The sequence below is a fragment of the Lactuca serriola genome, chromosome 2, assembly GCF_051521515.1.
Source record: "Lactuca serriola cultivar US96UC23 chromosome 2, Lser_US96UC23_V15, whole genome shotgun sequence".
Classification (NCBI taxonomy): domain Eukaryota; kingdom Viridiplantae; phylum Streptophyta; class Magnoliopsida; order Asterales; family Asteraceae; genus Lactuca; species Lactuca serriola.
In genome coordinates, this window is record NC_136409.1 from 139,253,386 (window position 1) to 139,265,750 (window position 12,365).

The 12,365-nt window shown below is 30.3% G+C and overlaps 2 protein-coding genes across 2 annotated transcripts; both read right to left on the bottom strand.

Moving 5' to 3' along the window:
- Positions 1 to 5,425: 5,425 nt before the first annotated feature.
- LOC145086868 (small ribosomal subunit protein uS7-like) lies at positions 5,426 to 6,855 on the bottom strand. Its single transcript, XM_079024709.1, has 5 exons — positions 6,707 to 6,855; positions 6,518 to 6,619; positions 6,056 to 6,327; positions 5,759 to 5,962; positions 5,426 to 5,643 (listed from the first exon to the last, which is right to left on the bottom strand). Exons 2-5 carry the CDS (start codon positions 6,605 to 6,607, stop codon positions 5,589 to 5,591), a joined length of 621 nt encoding a protein of 206 aa, XP_078880835.1. The 5' UTR covers positions 6,608 to 6,619; positions 6,707 to 6,855; the 3' UTR covers positions 5,426 to 5,588.
- Positions 6,856 to 8,184: 1,329 nt separating this feature from the next.
- LOC145086869 (IQ domain-containing protein IQM6-like) lies at positions 8,185 to 11,934 on the bottom strand. The gene is made up of 9 exons (XM_079024710.1): positions 11,591 to 11,934; positions 10,739 to 11,227; positions 10,522 to 10,636; positions 10,188 to 10,253; positions 10,009 to 10,097; positions 9,834 to 9,921; positions 9,484 to 9,723; positions 9,265 to 9,366; positions 8,185 to 9,183 (listed from the first exon to the last, which is right to left on the bottom strand). Exons 2-9 carry the CDS (start codon positions 11,206 to 11,208, stop codon positions 8,461 to 8,463), a joined length of 1,893 nt encoding a protein of 630 aa, XP_078880836.1. The 5' UTR covers positions 11,209 to 11,227; positions 11,591 to 11,934; the 3' UTR covers positions 8,185 to 8,460.
- Between the last annotated feature and the right edge of the window lie 431 nt (positions 11,935 to 12,365).

Genomic DNA, 12,365 nt, shown 5'->3' on the forward strand with positions numbered 1-12,365 from the left:
TCACATAATTCATATAATACTCAAATATTTCATCATTAATACTTCAAAAAGAGTTACAAGAGTTAACCTAGACTATTACATCAACAATAATGCCTAGCCTGGAAATGCGGGCATTACAAGAAAATTATAGGGAAGAAAGTGAAAGAGATTCTAAAATAATATATATATATATATATATATATATATATATATATATATATATATATATATATATATGCAGATATTTAGTTAGTCATTATGATTTTGAATTATGAATATTGTTTTCTTTTCTTTTTAAAACAGATTTCAACGTGTTTTAATTATATTTAAAATTAACATCTATGAGTTCTACAGGTTTTAACCTAGTATCTTAATAAAAGACTCATAAATTTCCACGTGACATCTATCTACATCATACTTTTTCCACGTGGCATTCTTCTAGACCACCCTAACTTCGTTTTCCCGCCCAAACCATCATTCACCCTCTATAACCAAAAAATCAATTTTGAAATTCAGTTTATTATCTAAATGATTTTCGTTGTAATCAATAATCTAATCCCTGATTTTTTGGGATATATATCAATTGTCTCATATTTATTTAGGCAACAACCCATTTAATTCAATGTATTCCACGAGAAATCAGCAAGTCTTCTCCAAATTTGAAATCAATTAATACATATATTCCTCTGAAAACTCCCTAAATTCCCTGTGTATTTCATATACACCTCAACGATGTAATTTTTAGAAGAATTTGTGTTTCTTTCTGCATGAAATTATCGATTTGAAAACAATTTTAGTCGGTGTGTTCTTTTAATTTGTATATTCTTATATGATTTGATGATTCCCGTATGCTTTCACAGTTTATGGGTTCGATACAATGATTTGCTTTGTAATTAATTTCACAATATTTAAATTCTTGACAAATTTGAATAGTTTTTTAATAGACAGGGTACCAATGAACCAGTGCAAGGGATAAGGCTCTGTTCTAGACTTATATAGGGTTTAGCAAGCAAGTCAATCCAGATGGACCTTTCAATGTTGGCCGTTTTAGGTTTATAGATTCTTCTCCCTTTTTTCATTTAGGTTTTTTTTTACTGATACTTATTTCTCCGATGTGTTGAATATTATATATTTTTGAAATGAGTTGATGCTATCTAAAAGACTTTCCGATGAAAAAGATGATAATTTTTTTGAAATTTTAATAGTACTAATTGACTAATTTCTTATTTTAGTTGTATACATTTTTATTGAAAGAGGAAGAATTAGTTTTTAAATCTTTGACTTTTGGGTTATGAGAGTAGAGCTGAATATGTATATTTTTGGTTTATGGCTATAAACACCCTTTTAGTCATTTATAAATAAAGAATAAATCCACAAATACTTACCAATTCCATATATGAAATCTTCATTGTTGATCATTTATCTTTTTTCGAATGGAGTGAGTAGGGATAACGTGAATCATTAATATGTTTTCTCTTTATTTTTTTATAACTTATTTAATTCTCAAACTTGTTGTTTGATAGGTTCAATATCAGAGTCTGAATCGAAACCTCCTTGACCCTTTAAGTTTTTGTAGTTGATATACTTCAACTTAAAGACAGTGTAAATCTAGATGTATGTTTTTTGTCATAAACTTTTATGTAGATGATTAAATTTTAAATTTAACAAGATTGTTGTTTTCTTTCTTTTATGTCCGTACACAACTTAAGGAATTTATTCCAAAATAGCAGGTGTATTTCCAACATGATGGTTCACATGCAACAAATTAATGAAATCATTGGATTAGGGATGCTTAAATTAAAAATTAAAATGCTACTTTATGAAAATAATAATTTGAAAAAATAGTAGATTACATCTCAATGGTGTGGAGAAAATTATGGTTTAACTAAAAATAAGCAACGGAAAATAAAGAAAATTTGGCTTTTACTCTATACCAAATAGTTTAAAATGCTATTTTATACATATATTCCAACTATTTGTAACAGATGCATACATATTTCGTGTCATTTTATGCCACAAGGACCATTTATTTAATAGTTTATTAAATAGACTATTTATGTCATTTTGTTTTCCTATAGGGACCAGTTTTCTAACTATTTACTACCACAAGGACAGTTTATGTAATAAATTCATATGTCAGGAAGCATTTATGTAACAGTTTCTTAAATGGTCTTTTATAAGAAAGATCATCTTTTTCTTATAATGGCAAAAGTGGTTTGGTCCGTTTGGAGGACTGCCATTCCATCAGGAGGTAGACTAACGTTCCAGTAAATTGTTCTCAAACACAGTCTGTATAAAAACAAAAAGATGATTTACCAATTTATGACCATCAATATATGTTGGAAATAAATCAAAAAAGAAAACTTTTTAATTTTAGAAATAATCAGGGATCTTATTATTTACAGGATATTTCTATTTGGTCAATTTAACAAAAATATATTATTAACAGTTTTTTCCTTGAATATATGTTTTATACAATATGTATCATTTTATTATGTATATTCAAATAATGACATGTAACATGTTCAACTCAATGAGAGTTATTATTTTCTTTTCAGCTTCAAACATTAACGTTGACTCTTCTGTCTCTAAAAAGATAAGAAAAAAAGATCTATTTGGATAATAGAAAGAACATTCTACTACATCAACCGGTCAATGTCCATCAACTAAAAATCTTATTAACATAGTGAAAAAGGTACATTACTTTCTTTATTGATACTATTATTTTTTTGTTATACATTTTACAAAATAAGTTATTTTCCTTATATAACTTTTAAAACACAAAAAATAAGAATCAATACATTCCTTTTTACTGCTATAGAAACTTTTATTTTTCATATATATTTTTATTTAATTTTTAACTAAAATTCATTTTTTTTTTATTATTGCAAGTTTTTTTACCAACAATATTTTTTTTCCATACATAACTATTTTATCTACATTTCAAAGTACAAAAATATTAAAATTGTTAGTATTAAACAAGGATGATATACTTACAAATAAACTTCAAATGTCGTGTATAAAGAAGTTTTTCGAAATTTATACACAATTTTTATAATTTTATATCTTATAACATCTTTTATTTATTAATAGTAAAATACATTTTAATCTTAATCTTTAGTTCTTATTTATTTTATTTTATTCATGTATGTTTCTTACAATAATTTAATTTTAATTTTGTCATATAACAATTACATTTCCATGATTAACTGTGTTTGGTTTTTATTTTTAGACTATTCAATTGTATGTTTCATTATATAACATTATCATGTTTCTTTATTAATCTGCACGTAAATAATGTCGCTCGTATCATCAAATCATTTAATATATTAATTTAAATCAACAGCTATAAAGTTACTAAAAATTATCTACCTTTGTATTTTTTTAAACGACAAATGATTCAACGGAAGCCTACTCGCATATTTAACGAGTACCTCGGGTACGAGCTCCTTTACAAGGCAAATTCAACCCCATAAGGATTTTCAGAGAAAATTTCCTCACATGTGACATAAGTTTAAGAGACGCTCATTTTTCGGTTTTGCAGGGATTGAATTCACGACCTCTGATCTTATGTGGGTATTAAACTCGATACCTTTTCCTAGCTAGGCTGGAAGTCATTGGTAATTTAATAACTTTTTGAAAATCATTTATTAATGATTATCTACCTTTGTAAGTTAATAAATCTTTGAAAATCATGATTATAGTTTTAAAGTATCAATATTCTTTTACTTTGCTAACCGTGGTTTCCACGGGTTATAACCTAATATATATATATATATATATATATATATATATATATATATATATATATATATATATATATATATATATATTTTAAGATAATGATTAAAATAGTTTTAGAGAACATATTAATGCTTTGAAAAACTCATGTGTATACATTTGTCCATTATAGTCGGTATAACACAATGTTTTACGGTAAAATAAATGTGTGACTGAGATTTATTCCCTCTCTCTCAAAATTAGGAATTAAATTTTTTTTCAGTTTTAAAATTACAATTTTTATGTAAATAGAAACCCTAAAATTTTAAATTATCAATGTAAGTTTACAAATTTAAATACATAGAAACACTCCATTGCATAAAAGTTGTAAACCATATGTTTGTCCTTTTTTCTGGTAAAATTCACAAAGTAGTAATTCATGTTATAACTAATTATACAACAAGGTTTACAACTTTTAAGTATTAGATTTTATTTCATTTAAAGCAATAAAATTCACAAAGTAAAAATACGTAAATCAAGTAATTCATGTTATAACTAATTATACAACAAGGTTTACAACTTTTAAGTATTAGATTATATTTTCTTCAAAGCACAAATTTGGTCAAATTCGATTGATCTTTAACCACGTTAACCAAAGTAAAAACAAGGAAACAGAAGAAAAGAGTCATATTCAAGGTTAAAATGTATCAAGCAAGATAAAAAACAAATAAAACAAAACAAAAAAAAATTATATTCAAGACTAAAATAGATAAACTAAAAAGAAGTGTATAATGTCAACCATGACTAATAAGTTTGAGATACTTGGATCATATTTTGGTATTGTAATTTTGCAATATAAAAATACGAAGTTACATTATATTTATTTGTTAATATCTATCAGGATAAGGTTCTGGTTCGAGGATGAGAAGTATCATCATCCTCGGTTTTATTCTTGGGGGACTTCCTATCCTAATCCCCAGTCAACTTGATGACTCATGTGTTAACTCATTTTTGGATATCAGTTTTATTTCCATAATCGTGAATTTGTAAAATGACAACAAGTTTCATTTAGCAAATTACTTTTATTGATAAAAAAAGAGTAAATTGTTAAAAACGTTCATATGCATTGTCCAAAGTAACACGACTAGTTTGTCTTTTTTGATATATTGTTTTTATAAATTTATTTATTTATTTTGATGTTTATTTGTGATTAATCCTTGAACAAGTGTTTGATGTATCATAAATTGAAAACCTGACCTGTTGTTGCAGCACTATTCATTAAGATGGCAATCACCTATCATCATCACCATCACTCATATGCCATGTCGATTTTGTTAGTGATTTTATCACCAAATATATTTTAGTGTAATGGAATTAATAAGTGTTTCAAAAATAATGTTTTAGTTATAATACAAATTACGAGGTGTGGGAGTGCACACTTGTATTTACTAAATATTATTAGTACTGAACTCTAATCTACTGTGTCAAATCGGGAGTCCCACTTGTATTTACTAAATGATCATTTACTTTTCATTTACAATATACAAAAACGAGTGTGTTAATCGTTTCAATAATCGCCATCAACAATCCAGACAACTTTCACAAACTATTCAATTCATAGTTTCATACCCTTCAAGGCTCGGCTCATTTCAAGCTTGTAAGCTTAGATGGTCACTTGTGAAAAAAAAAGGAACGAGAATTAAAAAAAATATATATACAGAAAAACTAAAAAAATCAAACAAGCATATTGAATCAAAACACCATATGTGGTTCAAAATTTCCAATCAAACAAAACAGAATCTATTTAAAACATAAACATTTCAAAATAAACTGTTTTCATGACATCAAAAACATAACTCTACCAAAAAAAACAAGCACACAATGCTTCTTCAACGATTGGCCTTTGCAACCCTCTCAATCTCATCCTTCTTCTTAATAGCATAGCTGCACATTTTTATAAAACATTATAGAAACCAAATTTATTACACATCTTAAACAAATAAATCAAAATCTCATTTTGCAACTGCATTTATAACCAAAAAAACAAAGATCAAATCACCTGTTTGATGAGCCCTTTGCAGCATTGATAAGCTCATCAGCAAGACACTCTGCAATAGTCTTGACATTTCTGAAAGCACTTTCTCTAGCACCAGTAGTAAGTAGATAGATAGCCTGATTCACACGTCTCAGGGGAGAAATATCCACTGCCTGCCGCCTCACAACACCAGCTGAACCAATCCTGGTTGCATCTTCTCTTGGCCCACTGTTTATATTTACAAAAACACCAAAAAATGTTCAAGAACTTTAATGGAATTCGAATTGGAAATTGAAACAGAAAGATGTAATCTTTATATACCTGTTGATAACAGCATCAACAATGATTTGGATGGGATTAGCATCGGTTAAGAGATGAATGATCTCCATGGCATGTTTGACAATGCGAACAGCCATTAATTTCTTTCCGTTGTTTCTTCCGTGCATCATGAGGGAGTTGGTTAATCGTTCAACAATGGGGCACTGGGCCTTCCTGAATCTTCTAGCTTGATACCTTCCTGCTGTGTGTGGCATGTAAATTGGGTGTTTGGAAGCAGTCGCAGTGATGTAATCTTCCACAGAGAGATCAGGAACCTGTTGAGAAATTACATATCTTTTGTTCAAAGTCGTAAACAGAATCATGTTCTAACCAACATCTTTGTTTTAGTGTTGTATGGAATTAGTGATTCATGGTGATGATTGTCGTCTACAGGAATAGGAATTAAGAATCTATGGGTGTTGAATGCAAATACAAGATTTTACACTGAGGTATAGAGATATTAACCTGAACATCGTCGTAGGTCCATCGGTTGAAGAGCAAAACTTCGCTGCGACTCTTTCCATCTTCAACAACAATAGGAGCAACTTCCGCCATTCTTGCAATTCCCTATTTAACAGATTGAAAACAAACACTAAAGTGACTAAATCGAACATGAATGATGAAGATGGTTTAAGTATCGGAGAGGTCACTAACCTCCGATTTCTTGGTGGCAAATGCGTGCAAAAACTGGTGCTGCAAATCGCCAAGCTCCGCCTTCAAAGAAGAAGAAGATGAAAAAACCCTAATTGGGTTTTTATTGTGTAGAGTAGAGGGATAGCCGGATAGGGCTTCTTCTCTTTCTTTGGGTTTATATCATGGGCCAAATTAAAAAGCCCAAACTAGCTTATCATATTTTAACTTAAACTTTATTATAGAGTAATAAACAAAATTATAAACCCTGAAATTTTATAAAATAAACATTTTGAAACTTAATAACAACACAATAATAATTTGGACAACAAGTTGGTAGAATATGAGAAAATTTTCTAGCTCATGTACCTTTAATTTTTTGCAACTTGATATTTTTTAATACCATTCTTTAAGTCATAACATACATTTACAAACTTTTAATATTATACAACTTATTTTGGCAATGTGGATACTTTTGCTATACTTCACAGGCATTATATTTCAATTAGAGCAATAAAATATTAATTGGAAACAAAAGAACATTTAATCTTTATTTTGAGACAACTGTTGGGTTGGTGGAGCCATGCACAACATGTCACGTTTTTTATAGTTCAAAGGCTATAGTTGTCAATTGGCAACAGTTGTTCGTTGGGTGGCTTCAAAGTCAAAGTTGGTGGCTTCAATGTCAAAGTTTTTTCGTTGTAGTTTTTTAATAGTTTTATTCTGTGTGTTTTACCTAAATCGTTTATCGTTTATCTAAAATTTAACTTATTTTGTTCAATTCTCAACAACAATACAAAAAGAGCTTGCAAGTAAGTAAACTATGTCGTACCAAGTGGATACCACCTACCTATATACTACTACTCACTCATAAATGGACATATACGGTTTAATTACATTATGGATTAAGATCTAGCATCTTCAAAGTTCAAAACAAGTGCATTTTCAAGATTTTCTTGAAAATCCCATCTAATTTCAAGATTCATGATGCTATTTGCAAGAGTAACAAAACACTAAAAGGCCATTATTGTTTAAGATCTAGCATCTTCAAAATTCAAAACAAATGCATTTTCAAGATTTTCTTGAAAATCCCATCTAATTTCAAGATTCATGATGCTATTTGCAAGAGTAACAAAACACTAAAAGGCCATTATTGTTTAAGATCTAGCATCTTCAAAGTTCAAATGCATTTTCAAGATTTTCTTGAAAATCCCATCTAATTTCAAGATTCATGATGCTATTTGCATGAGTAACGAAACACCAAAAGGCCATTATTGGTTAAAATCTAGCATCTTCAAAGTTCAAAACACGTGTATTTTCAAGATTTTCTTGAAAAACCTATCTAATTTCAAGACTCATGATGCTATTTGAAAAGGTAACAAAACACTAAAAGGTTATTGGTTAAGATTCATGATGCTACTTGCAAGAGTAACAAAACACTAAAAGGCACCCCTTCAACATCCCTCCCCTACCAATTCCAATATTTTCTTGTAAACTCAATCTAATTTCAATATTCATGTTATTACTATATTTGGTAAGTAAGACCAACAAAATTTTACAAAAGAACTCTGCAAATCTTAGCCCTACCCTATAAAACAAGAAGTTCCAAAATTTTCTTGAAACCCCCATCAAAATTATAGATTCATGGTGTTGCTATCACCAAATAGACCCAACATAAACTAAGCTAAACATTAAACAACCAATGTAAATGTAGTTCCAAAATTTTCTTGAAAACTACACCTAATTTCAAGATCCCTCCAATCTTCAATCCTTCCTCTTTAAAAAACCATTGCAATTTCAAGATTTTGGCCATGACCAAGTGGACTTTTCTTAACCGGACTACTTGTTTCTAGAAGCATCCCAAATCTTCGAGGTGACATGGCACTACCTTTGGGTGACGTGGCACTACATTTGGGTGACAAACACATTTCTTCCATAGCACGTGCTTGTAACTCCAACGGGTAATCCCTTACACATCCAATGCGGGGCCCAGCTCCAGTTGTCCATTTGCAACTAAGTTGCTTACCCAATTGAAAAGACTTGTTTTCTTTATGAGAATTTATCCTCTTCATAATCTTCTCTTGTGTGACATGTTGTTCATCATATGCTCCATCTTCTTCACCATAATCAAATAGATTCCTTTTGGAAACCATAAGTTCAAAATCAGATAAAAACTCCTCTGCCGTGTCATAATCCGTGGTTCTATCAGATCCCGATTCCGATTCCGATTCCGATTCCGGTTCCGGTTCTAGAGCTTGATTCTGGAAAGCCAAGATAACTTTTTCATTCTTTGGGATTTCAAGTTTGGTTATCTTTTCCTTCAAATCGGTTGATAAATATACACGATTGCTGTATCGATCTTTTCTAGAGTTCTTTCTTTGATACGTTTTGGTGTTTGTTTGTATTATGCCTTCAAAGATACTCGGTTCTGATACACTATTTCTCATACCAAATCCAGCAATTTCAAAACTTGCTTCTTCTTCTTCATTATCTGGGCTTTTCTGCAACATAGAAAAAGTATACTTCAATACAAAATCCCATATAATATAATAATACCAAATGAATATGATCAATTATTGTACCTTAACAGCATGAACATCAACATTGTGTTGCATAAGGAATGTTAAGAAGGCATCAAAGTTTTCTTCTGTAGGGAGATAATGTCCACTATGAGGCCAAACAGCCTACAAGAATCGAGCCAATTTTCACATTTTAATTAGCATTACATGCAAAAAAACAACAATGTAATTTCAATTATTTGTTTATTAAAGCAATTAGCATTTTGAATTATTCAAACATACCTTTAGAACACCATCTTTAATCACCACTCTTCCAGCAGATATTGTAGCTCCACCAGCTAAAAAACTTGAATGTTGAAATTTTCCTTTTTGTTTCATTCCAATATATAAAACCATTGATGTGCTAAGAACAAATATCCACTTAACATCATCCGATTCACCCGTTGTATCTATTATAATCTTATTATGTTTGTACATAAATTTTCCATCTTCCACTATAACTTCATACGCCTCCCTTTCTGTCTATAAACATAAAGAAACACATTTCAGGAATGCACTTTTATGCAATTCAAGCATATAAAAATATAAAATTATAAAACTAAAGTTACATGTATAAATTTTGTAAAACTTACTGGGCCTAGATATTTGATGCATTGTTGAAGAAGCTTTGTTCTTGAGCATCTTTCAAGGTTTACTTCTTTCCCTTCCCCTATGTCAAGCCTGAGAAACCATAAAGTCGTAACTTTTTACAAATTTGCCCTTGGTTTTGTAAATATATGGAAAAAAGAACAAGGTCGATGTTCTTACCAATAGAAAAAGGGTTGTCTGCTTTCACAATGAAGCCATTTGGCGTAATAAAATTGAAGATTATGACCATAACGATGTCGTGGATCAATCTGTTTTAATGAAAATAGTTTGATTAATAAAAATATTACAAAAAGAAAAAAGGAAATAGAAGATATTTAGAAAGTAGAGTGAAGACTTACTGCTTCGAGCCAATGTTGTAAGGCAAGTTTACGAGCTTTTTCGTTTTTTGACAACCCTTTTCCCACCTGTCGAGGATCAATTTGTTTATATTGGAATCAACTTTTTGCTTATTGTAAAGATATATATAATTAAATTCTTTATTTTATGGGTATTTGTTATTTAGATAAAAAAAAAAGGAAGAAAGGAATCGAATTCCTTCCGCCCTCGGAAATCCATCAGACAAGGAATTTGTCAATTTGAAAGATTCTACTAGAATGGAATGACATGGAAATTGGAATGGAATCTTGAATTCCAATTTGACAGTTTCCATCAGAATCTAGAAGAAATTTGTACCTTCGCAGCCCGAGTTCTTGCTCTTGACCAACGTGAAACAGCTGTTTCTGGTTTCTCAACTTCAAAGAATGATACTGAACTGCATTTCAGCTGAGCAAAATCCAAAAGCTTCCACCTACATAAAGTGTAAAGGAAAGTTAGGGTGTTTGTTAATAGAAGAAAGGAATGGAATCTCGAATTCCAATTAATCAAATCCATGCAAATAATGAAAACTAACCATCTTTGCTCGACCAAAACTGCACAATCAGCTAACTGTCTTCTGGTTCTGAAACTTTTATAAGTTTTCTGCAACTTAAGAGCAGCAAGATCACGATTCATGGGTGACTTAGGCGATGGTGGTTCAGGTCCATGTGTTTCCGGGTCGACCCGTTTTGTTTCAGGTTCAAGCAATGTGTTTTCGAGGGTTGTTTTTGCAGGTTTTTGATATTTTTCTGTGGAAGAACGTTTAAAGGTAGATGCTTTTTTGCGTTCCCTCCCATTAAAGCTTAGAGACCCTCGGATCATACTATTTGAACGAAATGATCTCATCTTTGCAGGCTTGGAAGAACGAATGTCGTCAAAGCTGAATGATCTTAACACTGTTCTTACATCTTGTTCTTTGAAGCTTAACGATTTGGATATGATTGATTCGATGTGATCATCCAGGTCGTTGATATTTGCGTATGGCCATGAAAAAGATGATCCCATTTTCTTCAAAACTGGTACACTGAAGAAAGACACATTAAAGATTGAAAAAGAAAATCGTAAAAATCGAAATCCATGTGCAGAAATGCAAAATTCCCAAATCTATTTCAATATTTTAGACAGAAATCATTCTAAACTGAAAAATGACAGTTATTATAGTCGATAAACACACATCAATTACTTTTAAGTAGGGATTATTGTTGTGTTGTAGTTTGAAACATAATTTTTTTTACCATAAATCAAGATTTTTTTTCAAATGAATCGAAAGCCATTAGCAGAAACGCGAAACCTCAAAACCCATTTAAATTTTGGCGAGAAATCAATCGAAACCAAGGATGACATATACATATACATGTATGAAACAGAAAATAAATGAAAGATATACCTTCGATCGAGTATATTGCTGGTTGGGATAAGATTAGAATCGATTGACAGTGAGAAAAGATTCAAAATATATTCAATGGAATGAGAATCTCGAGGATGCAGCTGTGTATATAAGAGAGAGTGCAGAAATGGTGTTTCTCTCTCACACACAGCACCTACAGTGTGTGAAAATTGGGGTTTCTATCTGTCTTCTCGAGGAATTGGAGCAATGTGTTGTGGTCACTGAGATTTAAGCTTAATATAGAGATAAGAATCGGTGGAAGGAAACAGAGTGGCTCAAACTGCGGTTGCAATAACTGAGGAAGCTTCGTTCAGACAGAAGCAAGACGGAGAAGAAGAATGAAAATCATTCGTCTTAAATATTCAACTTTTACGCTTTGAATGCACCATAACCACCAAAAGTATTGATTTCTGTGTGATTATTTTATATTTTTTTCATTTTCAAGTAAATATTATATTATTTTACGATATATTTTAATAAGAATTTTTGACTAAAACTTGAAATATATTTTGAACAGCACAAATTTGATTTAAATATGTATTTTACTTGTTAGTTCCGTTTTATTTACATAACAAAGTTGTGATTGATTTGTATAATAAAATTTACAACAAATTATTGAAAAGTTCCATGTGGTTTGTAAAAGTTTTATGTTCCTCTTTACTTTTATTTTTACATTATAGGCATCCATCTATTTTTTACTATATGTTTAGTCCCTGCTTCTATTAGCCGTTAGTCCCATTTGTTAAGAGCCATCACGTGCTTGGCACACTAGGGG